Source organism: Paramisgurnus dabryanus, chromosome 20, assembly GCF_030506205.2.
Source record: "Paramisgurnus dabryanus chromosome 20, PD_genome_1.1, whole genome shotgun sequence".
Classification (NCBI taxonomy): domain Eukaryota; kingdom Metazoa; phylum Chordata; class Actinopteri; order Cypriniformes; family Cobitidae; genus Paramisgurnus; species Paramisgurnus dabryanus.
The window spans coordinates 33,638,473-33,657,492 of record NC_133356.1 but is presented as its reverse complement, the minus strand read 5'-3'; the positions used below and the strand labels follow the sequence as shown (position 1 = coordinate 33,657,492).

General features: G+C 35.6%; 1 protein-coding gene across 1 annotated transcript; it reads right to left on the bottom strand.

Annotated features, from left to right (window-relative positions):
• Nucleotides 1–977: 977 nt before the first annotated feature.
• perp (p53 apoptosis effector related to pmp22) lies at nt 978–8,830 on the bottom strand. The gene is made up of 3 exons (XM_065249672.2): nt 8,569–8,830; nt 4,495–4,635; nt 978–2,058 (listed from the first exon to the last, which is right to left on the bottom strand). Exons 1-3 carry the CDS (start codon nt 8,771–8,773, stop codon nt 1,847–1,849), a joined length of 558 nt encoding a protein of 185 aa, XP_065105744.1. The 5' UTR covers nt 8,774–8,830; the 3' UTR covers nt 978–1,846.
• Nucleotides 8,831–19,020: the final 10,190 nt, after the last annotated feature.

Genomic DNA, 19,020 nt, shown 5'->3' with positions numbered 1-19,020 from the left:
CTTTTGTCAGTGCTGTGATTTCAGAAAGCTCCAAATGATTGATCTAAAAACTTATTTAGTAAAGCATTTGATTTGTGTGCTTTGAATTAATCTCATGTAGTTTGTGGTTTTGACAGTATGTGTGTATTGTCTGAGGGCACAGTTTGAATTGGGATTCAGAAGCAGGTTTGTTTGGTTGGGTGTGACATTTTTAAATTGTGTGTGAAGATTTGAGAAAATGGTGAATTGTCCCAGAATGATCTCTAAGCAATCGAGAAAAACTGCTGAATAATTTGATGTTGCTTCATCTTGAAAGATTAAACCAAATAGGATTTGTGTGCTTTTCCAATCTGTCTTTACATGTAAAAATAGACTATTCGCTTTTAATGCTTCGCTGCTGCTTGCTTACACACAGTGTAAATAATTTTATAGCTGATACACATGTGTGGGTCTAACTAATACAATGGCAGAAGCATTATTGCCTTAACAAGACAATCTTTTTTTCATGTAAATCTCATCTTTGAGAATCATAATGTAAAAGTTTTTACCCGTCACAGTAATTTCTTCATGCTTTAAAACATAAGCAAACTTAAGCTTAAATGTATCTACAACCTTGCCTCATTTAGTAGACACTGATCTATGAATATGTAAATTAGTCAAGTGCTGCAATAATTTCAGTGTTGAGGCTATGTGGCATCCATACATAATATCTATTACTCGAACTACTGATCTACGTGTTCAACCGTGATGATGTGATGGGTTTTGTTTGTGACGTATGAAACCAAGGCGATTTTCAAAGTTTTCAGACTTTGGGAAAACTTCAGTTTAATGGGGGGAAACTCCCAGAAATGGTGTTGAATGATTCATTTAAACATGCTTTGTCTTATAGCATATCAAAACACCACAGACATATAAACAACAATAAAATCTTGATTTTCAGGGAGACTAAGATTGATCTACCATTTATAACACAATGAACCACGATGACACAAGCTTCATACAATTCAAACATTTAATCAGAATCTAGTAAAACATGAACAAAACCTACCATGTTGCATACTTTACAAGCCTAGCACACTATAGTTTATAATATCACATCTGTTGCACATAAGCGTCAACTCTCTACCAAGATACTCATTTTAGTTTAGTAATGAATGAAGATGTGAATGTATTAAGAGCTTACAATATTACACTTTATTAAAGCATAGAAAAACATCTAGTTACTGTTATTTGTTGCATTTTTTTAGCATACACCAGGCCATCACAAAAAAAAAAAAACATCTTCATCAAACAGACTCATTGTGCTGACAGCAAAGGACATTTGAAGATATTCACCAGTGTATAATCAAGTATTAAAAAATAAAAAAGGGTCATAATGGAATGACAAAACATAAAAGTTCATAAACATTACAAATGTTTTCTTAGCGCAGAGATGTTTGAGCAATATACAAATAACGGCGTCACACTTTACATTCAATGTTCATGTTACAGAAGTATGTAACCACTACCCAGTACAAACTACATATATACTTTCCAAACGGCTAGTGAATACATATTGTTAGTGCTGTTCAAATTATAACGAATAATATTTACATCTAATACGTGTAACGTGAACACTGTGATGCAAACTGTCGACAGATATTTTTCAACGATGAGAAAATTCTATTTAAAATGAAAGCAAAGGTCATTGCTTTAGCCCCAAGAGTAAAAAGCCGAACGCAGTTTAGCTCCACTCACAGCCCCCAGAGTCAGTAAGGTTCTCTAATTTGTTTTCAAACATGACAATGCATTTGGAGAGCAAAAAGCATTGACATTAAGGCCCAGGTGGTTAACAGTCCTCAAAGATTTGCACTATATTGTTTTTTTTTTATTCAGAGCTGTAGATGTATTTGATCTTGGCAGCATTAGCGAGCTCATCCTCATAGCCTCGCAGACAACAAAAGAGGATTCCACATCCCAACATCAGGATGGTGGCACCCCAGCCAAAGCCGTATGCCCACGTGTAGTCATAATAACCTTCATAGATTAATTCGTTGAACTTGACTGGATAGATGATCAGAGCGATGATCTGGACGACAACTGTAACAAGAGAAAATCTTACAGTCAGATAACACCAAAACATCATCATCCAATTATTCAGACTCAAATCTACATTCAGTCACACTGGCCAGTGGCCAGTCCCACATAAAAATATAAAACTGTCAACAAACTATTTGAAACACTGTATCTATGAATCTCTTAGTCAAGGGAACAATTACCAAAATATGAATGTTGCATTTCTTCATTGGGCTGCTCGATTACGGGCAAAATTATAAAAACAATTATTTTGGTAAAATTCATAATAAAGATTATTTAAAACGATTACTCAGTGGCTTTAAAAATATGCATTTATTTAACCTTTTTATTAAGTAAGTGTTGCAATACTCTACATGTATCAAAGCAGTTGCGCCTTACAAACACATCGGTTTAGCGGCACACAATTTATATTTCATCTCACAATAATTGTTTTACCTGGATTAACTGGTTTTGTAATTGTCTGAATCGAAAATTAAAATAGAAAATTAAAAACGATTAATTGCACAGCCTTATATGACCGTTGATCATATTGAACTGTTTGTTGTTAGGTACCAATCACTAAATATATTGAAAATATTCCTCCATTTCATGTGGTTTCACTTCAAACGACATATTTAACCCACTGAAGTCATCTGGTTTAATTTAATGATTGATGTGTGTGTGCTGTTTGGAGCTTGAGTTCCTTATAATATCAAATGATCACATATTAATATAAAATTATTTGTTTCTGTTTAGCTGAAAAAATTAATAATAAGAGAATTTTCATGTTTAAGTGAACTATTCCTTTAGGGGCCTTTTGCTTATAAAGGACATTTGTTATATCAAATTGAGCTTAATTCAGACCTTATTTAACATTGGCAACATTTAGTTTCTGTTTCAAATGAATAATTGGTTCCTCAATGAAACCATCATGCCCTGCGAGAAGGGAGAGGTGCTGCAGGACCAAGCCCTGTTTGGGTGTGGGCCGACATTTTTACACAGGGCTGTGTCTGACACTTCCAGCAACACTGCTTTGCTAATGGATTCATACTACTGCTTCAGTAGGCAGAGTTCATGGAGGTTGTTCACTCGCTTCAGATCGGGCTTGTGGAACCGGTCCTACCCGAACCCTCTCCGAATGGGATTCGAATCAGTGATCAGAAACGCTCTAACGGTGTCTGTCACTCGACAGCAGCTCTTGAGATCAGGGAGTGAGGTTTACACATCACAGGTCAAGAAAAAGTCCACTAAAATACACTTAGTATTGTACTATTTTCACACACTAATTGTGTACTTAATATACAAAAAATTTGACGAACTTAAGATCATCTGAGTGTATTGAACTGTGCTATTATAAGGCGTGAATATTTTTTTTTTGTTTATTGAAATAAATTAAGTATTACTGGAATTTAGTATATTTCAAGAACACAGACGTATTAATGGAGTTGAACTATATTTATAGTGTATAACTTGCACACTTTTATTTAGCATGAAAATGACAATGGACTACAAATGTACTTAAGTATAGTTTTAGTAGATTCAAGTATAATTTGTTACCTGTGACCAAACAGCTTTCACTTGCCAGCTGGCCTCAGTTACACTAACTCATGCTATATAAGGTAACTAAAAACTAAAGGTGTGCTTTTAATAAACAGAACAATAGTTATGATGTTACGAAATAAAAAAAAATAAAAAAAAGATGATCCGTCAATAATAAGCACTGATGTTGATGACATCAAAAGTGATTAGACGGGAGAGGCTATGATTCATGCTTATAACAAAGGAGTTACTGAGAAATATGAGTCAGCGAGACCTTTCTCAACGTTCACACCTGAATAACAGAGAGGGAAGGAGGCGGGGTGAGAGCTGTAAACATGCTGTCGGCCATCTCATGGCAACACCCAAACAAAGCACTCACTGTTATCCAGAACAAAACATCTGGTATACCTCTAGAAGTAACTTTCAAAATAAACTTATATTTATATTTATATAATAAATAACACTTAACAGATAAACTAATGCTGTAAAATGGATAGTTTCAGCTCCGGTTTGTTTGAATCTTCTGTAAAAGAGCTGTAGATCTTTTAATAAGAATGAGAAAATAATGACATGGTTTTTGGGTGAGCTATTCTTTTAATAAAGTGTTGTTCTTTGTTTAACGTGTTTAGGATACGCCCTGCTCTCCATGTTCTCTAAAAATGTGTCAATGACATGCAGCAGTCCTCCCCACTGACAGCAAGCCAAATAGTTTATCATAGCTTAAATGGTATCGACGTAAACATTATTTATTTGGATAATGTTCAAATCATTGTTTCAAGTAAGGAAAAGGATCTTCCTGTGTATTGTATTCATTTCCGAGGATGAAGATGAAACAGAAGATTAAACTGTTGTGACACACACAAACATTTTCACAAATTTTTCCCACCTCAATATCCAGCCGAATAAAAAAAAGTCTCTTACCAGCAACGATAAGGAAGCCTCCGATTAATGGCAGCATAGACATGTTAAGGGTACAGCAGAGGGCAACGATAGAGATGATGAAGGCGAGGATGAGGATGATGAGACCAATGATCATCAGGGCAGCGACGGCCTGCGCCCATGCTGCAAGGCAACAAGCAAGAAGTTTTAAAACTGTGCTGCTTAATTCTTCCTCCTTTATTAAACTAATGCTCATGGGGGTGATTTTAACACTGTACCATATTAACTCAAAATCATTTCATTAAAATGTATTTCTATAGAAATAATTTTAATAATGTAAGAAATGACTGAAACATGAAAAAGGATTGTTTTATAAATTGAATAAAAACAGAGACGGTAACAAAGGCAAAAAATGTTTATTTATAGGGAATAGGCAAATATTGTTAATCTGGATAAAATGTGAGAAAACTACAGTGAAGACAGAGGCGGTCTTACCATAGAGGCATAGGTAGGCGGCCGCCTGGGGCCCCCCACCAGCGGTCAAATTAGGGGGGCCCCAAACCAACCTAATAAATAGCCTACATAAATAAATAAAACCCTTATCATCATGAACACTTCAAAAGCATTGTAAATTGAATTAATATTCTTAAGAAATACGTTGAAACTTTGAAATAGTAGTTAAAATGTCCAGTTCATGTTCTTTCACTAAACACTTACACCCCCTTCTTTCACAATGAAATGGACTAGTCCATAACGGTGCGTGCTGCGGCGCGAAAGATAAACACAAAGTGACACGGGGACTGGGAAAGTACACGAACAGAGACTTAAAGACAAATATAAACGCGAAAATGGGGCTTTGGTAAGTCAACCGGCTAGTAATAGCCCTACATTGATAAAAATTATTTTGTGGTGAAGTAAATAATGTTACTACAGCAAAAAACTAATGTAACCCTAGGGCTCCAGACTGCGAGTAAATAGTCTCATTTTGCGAGTATTTTCCCTGCCTATGCGACTATTTTTTATTAAATGTCGCACTGGCTGGACTGTGAAATTTAAATACAATTATATTAATATAATGCGCAGGCGATTACGTCTGCGACGCATTCAGTCACTCTTCCTGTTGTTGCCCGCTCCCCCGCCTTTCTATCAGCTCAGGTGCATATCACCTCTCTAAATCCGTCTCTTTTGTCCACTTTCGACCGCGTCTGCCCTGATTGTTTTGAGGGGTGGTCTATGGAGACTGCGGGCGAGAGCCTCTGCTTTCGTTTTCGGGAGAAATGACGGGTTTAAAATGACGCAAACTAATATTATGTGATGTCAGAGTCCGGTGTTGTAATTAACGATGCTGCACAGTGTTTTTTTATGTGTATGTAAGAGCTGTCTCTGATATTTCAGCGCAGTTGATGAAATAATCTCCCCACAACCTCCACACGCTCGCAAAATGACACTAATAAAAGAGGCGGAGATCAGCTGCTTTCGTTTAATCAATGAAAGTCTAAAAATAGCGTGGTACACTGCGTATTCACGCTAGAAGTCAGAAAAAACGCAATACATTGTGCTCAGTAACTCAGATTACAAGTCCTGGCCAAATGATATCTTCAGAGTGCATGGAGACATTTTGTAGTGATTACAGCACAAGAATGTGATTTTACTCAAGTCTGTGTTAAAGTAACCTAAAGCTTTCACAACAAAGTAATAAAAAGTTGATTGTAAGTTTAATAGTTTACAGTAAGGCAAATATATGTTAAAATTAATAAGTATGGTAAAGTAAAAAAAATTAATGTATATAAAGAATACAATTATTTGTATTTGTAATTAATTTGTTAATGCATTAAACTTGTTTGGACGTTTCTCTCAAATGTTAGTCTGGAGCCCTGCTGATGTTATGTTGGGGATGTTTTCGTCCACTATGGGGTGCTGTTGAGTCTTAATTTGGCCACAACTTTTAGCATATGGAATGATTTTTGGTGAAAAATCTTATGTTGACACATATTTTGGGAAAATGCTTTGAACATTTTTCAAAAACTCAACAATACACTGTGGTAAAATTCACAACCCTTTTGTTATGTTTGTGAAGAAAACATCAAAGAAAACATAGTTTTAATATAAAGTGATTGTAGACTGGATTTTTTAAACCTTTTATCACAGTCTTGGGTATGTGAAAGATTAGTAACAACATTGGCTTTGATGCATTGCTAGTTTTTGTGCAGGATCAGATTTAAATTATTTCTCCCTCATTTACTGTTCGTGGCTGTTTTTGCCCCATTGACTTATTCTCTATTGGTTTGTGTAGTGCTGCACTTTGTGTGACCTCTGCTTTCCATCTTCATTTTGGAGTAAAAATACCTTCGCCTAGGGCCCCCAATTTGCTAAATCCGCCACTGAGTGAAGATAATCATATTTTATGCCTGCAACATACCAAATATATCTCAAACATGAACATGACCCTCCTGTAGCTTAAGCACAATCACGTGGCAACCTGTAACTGCTTGTTTCATTTCTATTTTGATACATACATTAAACTCAGTACTTACATTTGTCAAGAACATTTGACCATCCTGTTTAACAGCTAAAACTAAGACATGTGGTGATGAGTTTAATGATTAGTTTAATGTCACTAACTTCACTTTATTGGCCAACATAAACTTTAAAGGCACAGGACAAATACAATGGGCAAACTTCAACACATTACAGTATGGCTTGTTAACCATTAACTCAAAGGTTTCACTTGCTCTATCATGGGCTTGTATAGACAACGCTGAGAAAGTCTCAATAGAGGAATGTGTTTTTTCCGAATACTGCCCCACCCTGTGTTCCTGAGGCGTAGCCTGCTAGGCGGGTGTACGGGGGAGGTGATGATGGGTGCGGCTCGCTCTCACTGATGAACTAGTATCTATTTTTCACATGTCTCTCATAGACATGAATGATTTCTACCTTTAGAATTAATCAATGTAAGGAAATACTCAATGAAGTTACAAACTTTCATTTTCTGAAACAACAACAGTAACTTCACTCACATGTTTAGCAGACGAATAGTTAAGTTTGCATCATGGCATGTGTAAAATCTAATCAATTGATAATTAGTTTCAGCAATGTCTATTCTATAATATTTTATATAATAGCCTATCATGAGAATAACAGCAGAAAGGTTAACCTGTTTGTAAGGCCGTCAACTGTTTCACCTCATCTGACATGAATCGTGACAGGATTCGTTAACTGGTTTAACAGGTTGTGTGCGACTCAGTTTACAAACTCTTCTGTTTTATTTCAATTTCCAAAATAACATTCACTATAACCCAATACTCAACTGAACTTGAATGAGACTAAACTCTTTGATCAGTATGCAGGACTGACCAAAACTGCATTGAGTAACATCCATGCATTGGGTAATGTTTGGGGTAACTGTCTGACAGTTACTGATCTCTGTATTTATTAATATCACTAATAAAAATAATTAATTAAATGTAATCAAATTAAGTCCAAAATTATAACACAAACATGACACCAGAAAACTATTTAATAAGCCTCATGTATGCTTTAAACAGCAATAAATCTTGCATATTTATTTTAAATTGAATATGCATTTTAATTACATTTTAAGCAAAACTGTAATTTAAGCCTTCTATTACAAATCTGATATGAACATGTCTAAGCATATTATATTGTTACAAATATAAATGTAGGTTAAGTCAAGTTAAGAGGGCTGAGCTAACTGGTTTAAAAAGCATTTGTTTACCCTACACGTGTTTATTGTGTGTGTTGATACCTTTTCTGTTTTTTTAAATGTGTTTCTTTATGTTTTTGTAGCCTACTCTCTGTTTTAATATGTTTGTAGTGTTCAGCTGCTTTGCAGAAATATTGTGAAATGCATTTGAATTGAATAGCCTACAACAGTTCATTAAACTTTGATGTGAAACTCTGTAACATCCTCTTATATCAACAAACATCACCTTGAATCGATTATAATTAAAAAATAAAATCGAAATGTAAAATTTTATCACTGTTGATCAGAAATGACGTTGCCACCTGTTACCGTCTGCTGTTTTTTATTTTTTTATTTTAAGCCAAACAAAAGTTAAAATCTAGATGATAAAACCATTAGACTTTAATACTTACAGTTCTCCATGAGAGATTTGCATTCCCACTGGTCGTTTCGGCCTCGACACTGTTTCCACATACTGGCGTAATGGGATTTGGCGTTCTCGTCCTCTACCCATCCGGACTGCGCTGCGATGGCAATAATGTCAAAAATAATCGCAAACAGCAGCAGGAGAGGCAGAATCCACCTGCACCTCGGGTAAGCGATTCCACAGCGAAACATTTTAGGCAAAACCGCTCGTTAGTGTCCTGGAAACGAAGTGAAAAGTGCGTTGAATGGGTTCCGTACAAGTTTCTTTCTTAACTATCACAGAGCTCCTCCTCCTCCTCTTCCTCCTCCTCCGCCTCCCACTGAAATTTGATCCGGCGTGACTCTCCTGTGTGACTTTTAACATATGATTAACAAAGTGACAAACGCTTAATAATATTGCTTTATAAATGCGGTTTTCTGAAAGAGACACATTTTTGTTACAGTAATTTATTCTTCTATTTATTATTATGATTATTATAGTAGTAGTAGTAGTAGTAGTAGTAGTAGTAGTAGTAGTAGTAGTATTAGTATTAGTAGTAGTATTATTCTCATCACTACATTATTAGCCTATGTAAAATTAATTTATAAACTTCTGCCATGTTCCATATTTAAAGAAAATAAATTATTTCATAAATTTGAGTCTAAAGTGATTAAAACAGTGTCATTTAACTATTTATAAGAAAACATTAACTATTCATTATTTTTAAAATGATTATTTACATATACAGTACAGGCCAAAAGTTTGGACACACTTGACTAAAATGTTAACTATGATTTTAAAAATCTTTTAATCTGAAGGTGTATGGTTAAATGAATGAAATTACGTTTGTAGAAAAAACTATACCTGTGCCAAACAGATTAATTTCTGTTATTAGAAAACTAAAATGTTATTTTAATATATAATAACATTATAACATCTTGCACTGAATATTAAAGAAAAATCTGTCAATAAGAGCCCAGATTTAAATGTAAATTCTTAAAAATTTAGTCTAAAGTAAAACTTCAAGAAGCTTCTTGATAAAATGACACGAGTAAGGTTTTGCCATTTCTAGGCAAAGGGTGACTGCCCTCAGATGATAAACTATAACAGAATTTTGATTTATTTTGGATGCTTTCGGTCACCAACATGATTCCCACAGTTGCATTTGTGATATGCCATAGTTTGGACGAGTTTATTATTATTCTGTTATGTGGAAAAATATATAAATAAAGAACGAGTGAGTGTGTCCAAATTTTTGGCCTGTACTGTGTATGAGTCCCTATGTTGTACCCATGGTATACACAATTAGATGAAGCAGGCAGCATCCACAATGCAACACTTTAGCAGTAATTTGATAGATTAGAATCAAAATATTCTAGCCTGAATTTATTATTATTGTAGACATTTCAGTAAAATGTGTAGCAAACTAATATGTTGTGTTATTATATTAAAATAAACTGGCATAACTGACAAACTGTCTGTTTTTTGTTTGTTTCTGTAATTCTTAATGATTTCAAAAGACAAAGCTATGAGTACCACTACATTCGTAATGCTTTGTTCAGTTGTACAAAAAAAACGTATTGTACATTTTGTGATCTAATGAGCCATACATACATACCCTTAAAAATATTGTAATATTTTACCATTGATTAAATAAAAACCAATTACTGTGTAACAGTCATATGGATTACATAGTTGTACATGTATATTTAGCTTTTACTATAATGTACAATAACCAGTGAGAAAATTAATGTATTATGAACACACATACAAATACAGTAATATGGTCTACGTACAACTTCCATTTTCATAAAGAAACTAACATTAGTTTTTGCCAATTGATTTAAGAGAGTGTTTAAATCACAATTTACATAGAAATTGAAATTATGATTCAAAGAAAACCAAACACCCAATTACGTATCAATGTATTCTACCATCACTGAATGTATCTGTTTAAATGAGTTTCATTCTCAATTTGAATTTAATTATGAATGTGTTTTATGTATTGCATGAATTTATGTGTTTTGATTATTTTCTTATTGTGTTTTTATTTTATTTTTTTCTCCATTTTAAGTTACCTTTTAAAATATGGGAAACAGATGAAACTTTGCCTGTGGGCTAACTCTGACTTATTTACAGTGTCTGTACTGTTAATAAATAAGTACAATAAATAAATAATTTTATTCAATCCCTGAGGTTTTTTTTTACATTTTCCCTGAACACGTTCTTGGTCAACCCTTGATCCGATGATGTTGGGTGGCTGTGCACAAATCAAAGGGTGTAATTTTCTTTAAATTAATGCAAGTTTGGAACAATTTGAGGGTGAGTAAATGATGACAGAATTTTGGGCGAACTATCCCTACCTTCACAAGTCCTAAAACTGACAAATAAGAAACAATTTCATGAGAAATCATCTGTCCACCCTTTTAATAAGTCCAGGTAGAAACTACTGTGATTTTTGATTACATGCTCATGATTTCTGGTGAATCACATTTTAGTTCTCAGTTTACTGGATACATTAATGGGTGTGTTTACTCAGCTTAATTTGTATACAGACGGCTTACGTATATATCATAGACTACTTAAAAACTGAGTCAAGAAAGACTTCATAGTACAGCGGGTGGACACGGGTTTGCCTTAACACTCCCTGGTTGGACAGGTTTTGAAGTTGCCTGCAGATATTAAGGTGACACACCCAACTTAGCTGAAGTTTACTGTATGTTCAGGGTACGCAATAACCCGAAGGTATGACTGTGTTCACTAGTACATTAAAATGCCGTGTCTGCATGTTTCAACCTGTGTTGTGACTTTTCAATGTAATTTAACTAGAATTGTTGATGTACCTTGAATGACAAATTATTTGTCATCAATCTTCTGCTCTAATATTTGCATATAGGACTCGTTATTGGAAATATGACTTTTATTTGTATTGTTCTCATCTGTAAATTGTTTTAATATAAAATGTAAAAGTAAATAACTTTAAATGTTTTTTTTTATAAAGTAAAAGTGAGATATTATCAAGTCTTTGCATTTAACTCATTCAGTGAGTAGTGAAAACACACCCGGAGCAGTGGTGTCAGTCATTCACTGCAGCGCCTGGGGAATAACTGGAGTTCTGGTGCTTTGGGTACCACAGTCACAATTTCTGCCGGTTGTGAGAATCATGCCTGAAAAAGTCCCTGGTTAAAAAAACCTGTTCTAACCATTATGCCACAACATGCCCTTGGCATAGGCCTACCACAACATTTTGTTTTGTCCTTTTAGTTTTTAGATATTTCAATGCAAACATTTTACATATTGTGCCTTTAAGGCCATTAAAGAGTAACTAAACCCCTGGTCAGAGCCTGACTCTACCCACTAGTAATATTGGAAAAAGCAAGAACAGTGGGCAGACCCCAACAGAGATAGAGGGGACGAACTGAGCTCGTACCAAGGGCGTGGTGAGCTTGAACCTGCTTACGTAGGATCATACCGCTTACATCAAGTGGTACCGCAACATCCAACAGGAAAATTCAACTGCAGTAGCCACCGTTCAACCTGAAGAGGGCAGCACTCAGATGTTTTTACACCATATATTGTAGCATTAAAACACTTTATACCCAAATGTCAAAAAAATTACTCAAATCAATGAACAGCACTAATAAAGACCCATTCTTACAGATTGTTAACTAAAAAAGTTGGTTTAGGGTTTAGTTACTCTTTAAAGGACAAAAGGGTAACTGTAATCCCCGTCAGTGCCCTCTGATGGTCAAAACAAACACAAAACAGGTCAGTAACAGTGCGTCCCGATCCTCGTCCTTCCAAAAAGTTTTAGAAGTTTCCTTATTTAAAACAACTTATTCAACTAATCAGCCTTTTTTCCAAAATGGTAAACATGTCTCCCTAACAAGCTGATGAGTTAAATCAGGTGTGTTAAATAGGAGACATATAAAACTTTTTGGGAAGGGGTCCTCCAGGACCAGGATTGGAAAGCGCTGGTATACAATACATTGAGTATATATACTTGAGTATTTTATTATATAACAGGGGTCTCCAAACTTTTTGTGAGTAAGGACTACAACAATGGATAAAACAATCTGGAGGGCTACTTTTTGATATAGTCGACTCAAAACTTTTTTGTTTTACTTGTTGATTTTATTTTAATTTACTTGATGTTGATATGTTTTAGTATTGTTTATGTAAACATATGTAAACCAAGCCAAGTTAATATAAAATATATGTAATAAATATTTATTACTAGGGCTGGGCCTAGATTAATTTAGATTAATCTCATAAAAAGTAAAAGTAATTTTTTGCATAATATATGAGTTTGTGATGTGTGTAAATATTATGTATATTTAAACGCACGCACGCACACACACACACACACACACACACACGCACACACACACACATTCTGGTTTCCATGTTTTGTGAGAACATTCCATAGACGTAATGCATTTTATACCATACAAACTGTATATTCTATTCCCCTTACCTGCCCCATTCCCTAACCCCAACCATCACAAAAACCTTTCTTGTACCTTAGATTTTCAATAAACATCATCTTGTTTGATTTATAAGCTTGTTTCCTCATGGGGACATCAAAATGTCCCCACAAGGTCACAAAAACACTGGTATTCCTATCTTTGTGGGGACAATTGGTCCCCACAACGTGATAATTACCAGGTACACACACACACACACACACACACACACACACACATACACGCACACACACGCACGCACGCACGCACGCACTCACACACACACACACACACACACACACACACACACACACACACACACACACACACACACACACACACACACACACACACACACACACACACACACACACACACACACACACATTCTGGTTTCCATGTTTTGTGAGAACATTCCATAGACGTAATGCATTTTATACCATACAAACTGTATATTCTATTCCCCTTACCTACCCCATTCCCTAACCCCAACCATCACAAAAACCTTTCTTGTACCTTAGATTTTCAATAAACATCATCTTGTTTGATTTATAAGCTTGTTTCCTCATGGGGACATCAAAATGTCCCCACAAGGTCACAAAAACACTGGTATTCCTATCTTTGTGGGGACAATTGGTCCCCACAACGTGATAATTACCAGGTACACACACACACACACACACACACATACGCGCACACACACGCACGCACGCACGCACGCACGCACGCACTCACACACACACACACACACACATATATACACATTTAAGAAATGTTTTATTTATATATAATTTTTTAATAATATATAAAAATATAAATAAATATATATACTAGGGCTTGGCATAGATTAATATATATTAATCTCATACAAAATAAAAGTATTTTTTGCATAATATATGAGTTTGTGATGTGTGTAAATATTATGTATACATATTATGTGTACACACACACACACACACACACACACACACACACACACACACATATATATACACATTTAAGAAATGTTTTATTTATATATAATTTTTTTATAATATATAAAAATATAAATAAATATATATACTAGGGCTTGGCATAGATTAATATATATTAATCTCATACAAAATAAAAGTATTTTTTGCATAATATATGAGTTTGTGATGTGTGTAAATATTATGTATACATATTATGTGTACACACACACACACACACACACACACACACACACACACACACACACACACACACACACACACACACACACACACACACACATATATACAGGGTCGGACTGGGAACAAAATTCGGCCCTGGCAATTTCCTCGTGGAACGGCCCACCACTGGACCGACGACACCCCCCCCCCCACTCCACACACAAGCCCACCGATACCAAAATCGCCCCTCTAACCCAATGCTTTGATTTATTAAACATTTATATTAATTTCACAGTATAGTTACAATTCAACCACCTCAAACTCTCTTTGCCATGAACAAAGCTGACACTGTTTGTCCAAGCACCACAAAAACACTTTACTATTTTTGCACTGTTATATGAAGCAATACTTGTGTAGATGACCCCTTTTATCAAACTCTATTGAATACAATAATATGTCAAGTATATTAATGATAGACAGTGCAGGTCTATAGATTATAAATAGGTCTATAGATTATAAATGTGACCGGTGTTATAATGGTTTATGTAGCTTTCTTCACTTAATATTAGATAGAGCAGAAGCAGTAAAAGTGCCTCTCTTTCTATTTCTCTCTTGCAGATTAAAAGATTACCATCTCTTATATCTAAAATGTTTGCTCAGAAAGCAAAGATGGTTAATTAATAATATTTATAAAAATATAAGAAAGAAAGTGCATTGTGACTTTCAAAACAAGAGCCAGTTGTTATAGCCATAGAAACCAGGGGCCTCATTTATCAACAGTGCGTAGAAAATGTTCTATATTTGTACCTACGAATGAAATTTAGAATGTGCCTAAGTACAAAAAAATCGGGATTTATCAAACGTGCGCACGGGGTTCGTACGCACATCAGTAAGTAATCCTTGATGATAAATCCCACTTGTTCTTAAGCATCATGCTCGTGCACGTTCATGGTCATTTGCATTCCGAAACGCCTCCGATGAACCATATATGGTGACAACACCTCCCGTTATAAGTCACGTGGTTGTGCTTTTTCCCTCATCGCAATAATGGCAAAGAGAGCGAAAAAGAGGAACTTTACAGACACAGAAATTGAGTTACTGGTGGATGAGGTTATTAACACATTTGTTTGGTTCACTTAATACGGGGGGAATGACTAACAAAAGAAAACAAATCTGCATGGGAACATGTTACCAGTGAGTTTAATTCCGTTGGGAGAACACTTCTAGAAATATATAAGTGGTTTGACATTAAATTATCAGCAAAAAAAAAAAAAAAACGCGTCACAGCACACCGACGTGACAATGACAGAACTTACCTTGGACAGCCGCATAACCAGCATCATCGGCGCGATCTCTGAAAACGCGCTCCAGGCGGAATGGATGATTTGCAAAGTCTTCCAATAATGCAAGATAAGCCACTGTGTCAAGCATTTGACGGAGCTTTCTAATATAGGGTTAGACACTAATTTCTTTAAATAACTTCAACACTGATTTGCAGTTACTTTATTAACAGTAATCATTTTCAACACCTTGGGGTGGATAATAAATAGGCAAAGTGTTCTTTTAACGCTGGGGATGGACGGTCCTGAGTAGTGACGCTATTCTACCACTAGATGCTGTGCGTACGCATACTCAGAGGTGTGCGTATATTTACACACATTTCTACGTATAAGTGCAATTTGATAAATTCCACACTTTGCGTAAAACTGTTCCTACGCACACTTTACGCACACTTCTGTGCGTACGCACGTTTGATAAATGAGGCCCCAGAGCTTTAACGCATTAGCGCCGACTGGTCGATCAGACCCAGGACCCGAAGCATAATTAAACTGGGACCGACCCAGACCCAACTGCCCCTTTAAAACATAGACCCGGAACTGTACGGGTCCTCTGTGAAGACCTCTAATGCATACAACTCTGCTCAAGTTCAGAAACATGGACACAACGTGACACTGAACTTGCCTCGGCTCACAGCCAATTCATAGAGAAACAGAGAGCACGCGAACACATACCGAACTCGTTGGAAGAGACACGTGATGGCACTCAAATGTCATTATCAAATAGTGTCATTATCACGGAAGAACAAAAAAAAGTTATGCCAGATATATTTGGGCGGTTGTTAATATACCTGGGCGACTTTTTCTCGCGGATCTTCTCCGCTCCCCATTTCTTCTTTTTGGAGCCTCTGTTGTCCATAATGATTTTTCTTAAGTGCAAGGCTAAATGATGCGCTATCATCACTGTATATTTCCACATAAACCCAGCGGCTGCTTGGACAAATCCATTTGAGGGGTGGGGCATGGGTGCGCGATCGTAACAACACACACTGAACCTGTCATGAAGAAGCCGAAAATATTTTCCTATCACCCGCCCCCAAAGCCAAATGCAACTGCATTTATACATGACGGGCCGAAAATAAATAACTTAAACATTTTGGCATGAAAAAAAAAATAAATCTCGGAGGCCACCGGCCCACATGTCGAGCGGCCCACCAGGCATTTGCCCGGTTGTACAGATTACCAGTCCGAGCCTGCATATATACACATTTAAGAAATGTTTTATTTATATATAATTTTTTTATAATATATAAAAATATAAATAAATATATATACTAGGGCTTGGCATAGATTAATATATATTAATCTCATACAAAATAAAAGTATTTTTTGCATAATATATGAGTTTGTGATGTGTGTAAATATTATGTATACATATTATGTGTACACACACACACACACACACACACACACACACACACACACACACACACACACACACACACACACACACACACACACACACACACACATATATACATGCAAATGTTTCTTACATACATACATTAATGTGTACACACAGCACAAACTCATATATTATGCAAAAATATACTTTTATGTTGAATAAGATTAATCTAGATTAATCTATGTCCAGCCCTAGTAATAAATAAATATTACAATTGAGACTATTAATAGAATGAGCTTTGGCGTGTACCTCAGAGTCTATGCGGGCACCACGCTGGAGAGAACCCTGCTATATAATATATAGTTTGACGGCATGCAGTAAACTTTATTTATTTTATTTAAAATGTTTTGATTTTTGTTTTGTAATAGTTTACATTTGTATTTGGCTGTAATTTTTATGTCTCATTTCCTTTATTTATGAGTTTGGTGCAAAGGAAACTTACCAAAAGTGAGCAAGAAAGCACAATTTCAGAAATGAGATGTGGCCTATAAATCATATCTAACTACAAATCCAGTGCTAAAAATGGTCTTGGGATAGTTCCTGGGGATTTAGGGGGCCCTCTAGAAATGTTTATTCTAGCTAATAAATTCTAAGATAATAATGCCTATTCTCATTAAATAATATATGTGGGTCATTCCTGAGATTAGGTAATATTTCAACTTGAACAAAAACATTTGTTTTAACCCCACATCATAAGGCACTTATCAAACTTTAAACAAATCATATTTTCCCACCACAGTCATTAAAGCCTTTTTATTATTTTCATTTTTTTCTTATATGAAAAGCTTCCGTTCTCAAAAACGTACCTGGTACGTCGGTCGAGTCGTAAACACGATTTACTGGCTCGTAAACACGAACAACCCAGGAAGACTTGAAACCACCAATCATAATAACGAATGCTCTTCTTCTTCTTCTTCTTTGGTGTTTAGCGGCAGCTTGCATCCAGTTTGTTGCACTACTGCCATCTTCTGCTCATATTTGTCTCCTCCTAAATTCTCTTATCCAGTCCAGTTTCTTTTAAATAGTCAAAAAAATAACTTGCTCCTTGTCCCTTTTCCGCTAAATATAAGATATTTTAACACTTACATCTATTTGCTCAATACTCTGTTGCTGTGCCATCACTTCTTGCCTTTCCTGATTATATTTTCCACATGATATAAGGATATGCTCCACAGTCTCCTTTTCCTGACAATAATCACACAAACCTGTTGGGTGCTTTCCTATAATATGAAGAGTGCTATAACGAATGCTCGACTCAGAAATACGAGTTTTCTATGTGCACTTGAACCGTTGGTACCACGTGACTGTAAACTCCGTGACGGGGGCTTACAGGTAGTGGTGGGAAAAAAGAAGCTTTTCGAAGCTTTGAATCAATTGAACCAATTGCTTCGTAAATTGATTTAGTTTTTCGTAGCGCTCGAAACACCACACACGCTGGCGACACCTGCTGATCAAAATAGTGTAAAAGCAGCAAGATCTGTCCAAACATTTTACACCATTTTACAAAATAATAGCAAGATTGTTCTAAAAATATGTTTTTAAGAAAATAAATTATTTCATTTAATTAAGACATGATTAAAAGTGTATTCTGTGTTCTTAGTTTTATTTATGGCAAACAAATAATTAAAACGAACTACCTTTTTTAATTATGCACATTTTTTTGTCATTAAATCTGTCTATAAACAGACAAAATGGTAGTGTTATTAATCAGAAGGATCCAATGTTTTATAAACTTTTACAATAAAACTGAACCGAGTTCACCTACACTGATCATTTGTGATCAACTCCCCCTAGTGGTGAATCGTCGGATTTTCGAAACGTTTCGAAACAGTTATGACGTAATAGGCTTGTTCGACTTCATGCGACGCCGCAAGAATCGACAGCCGGATGAAGTCAAAAGTATCGCGAGAGCGAGGCGAAATATGATTTCTTGAATCATTCTCGCGGTACTTTGACGTCATCTGGCTGTCGGTTCTTGCGGCGCCGCATGAAGTCGAACAGCCAAGTGAAGCCTCGTTTGCTACAATCACGTGACTTTGGCCAGTTTGAAACAAGCTCCGAACCAATGATTCGAAACAAATGATTCGTAAATGTTTCGAAGCCTCATGAAGCGTGCTT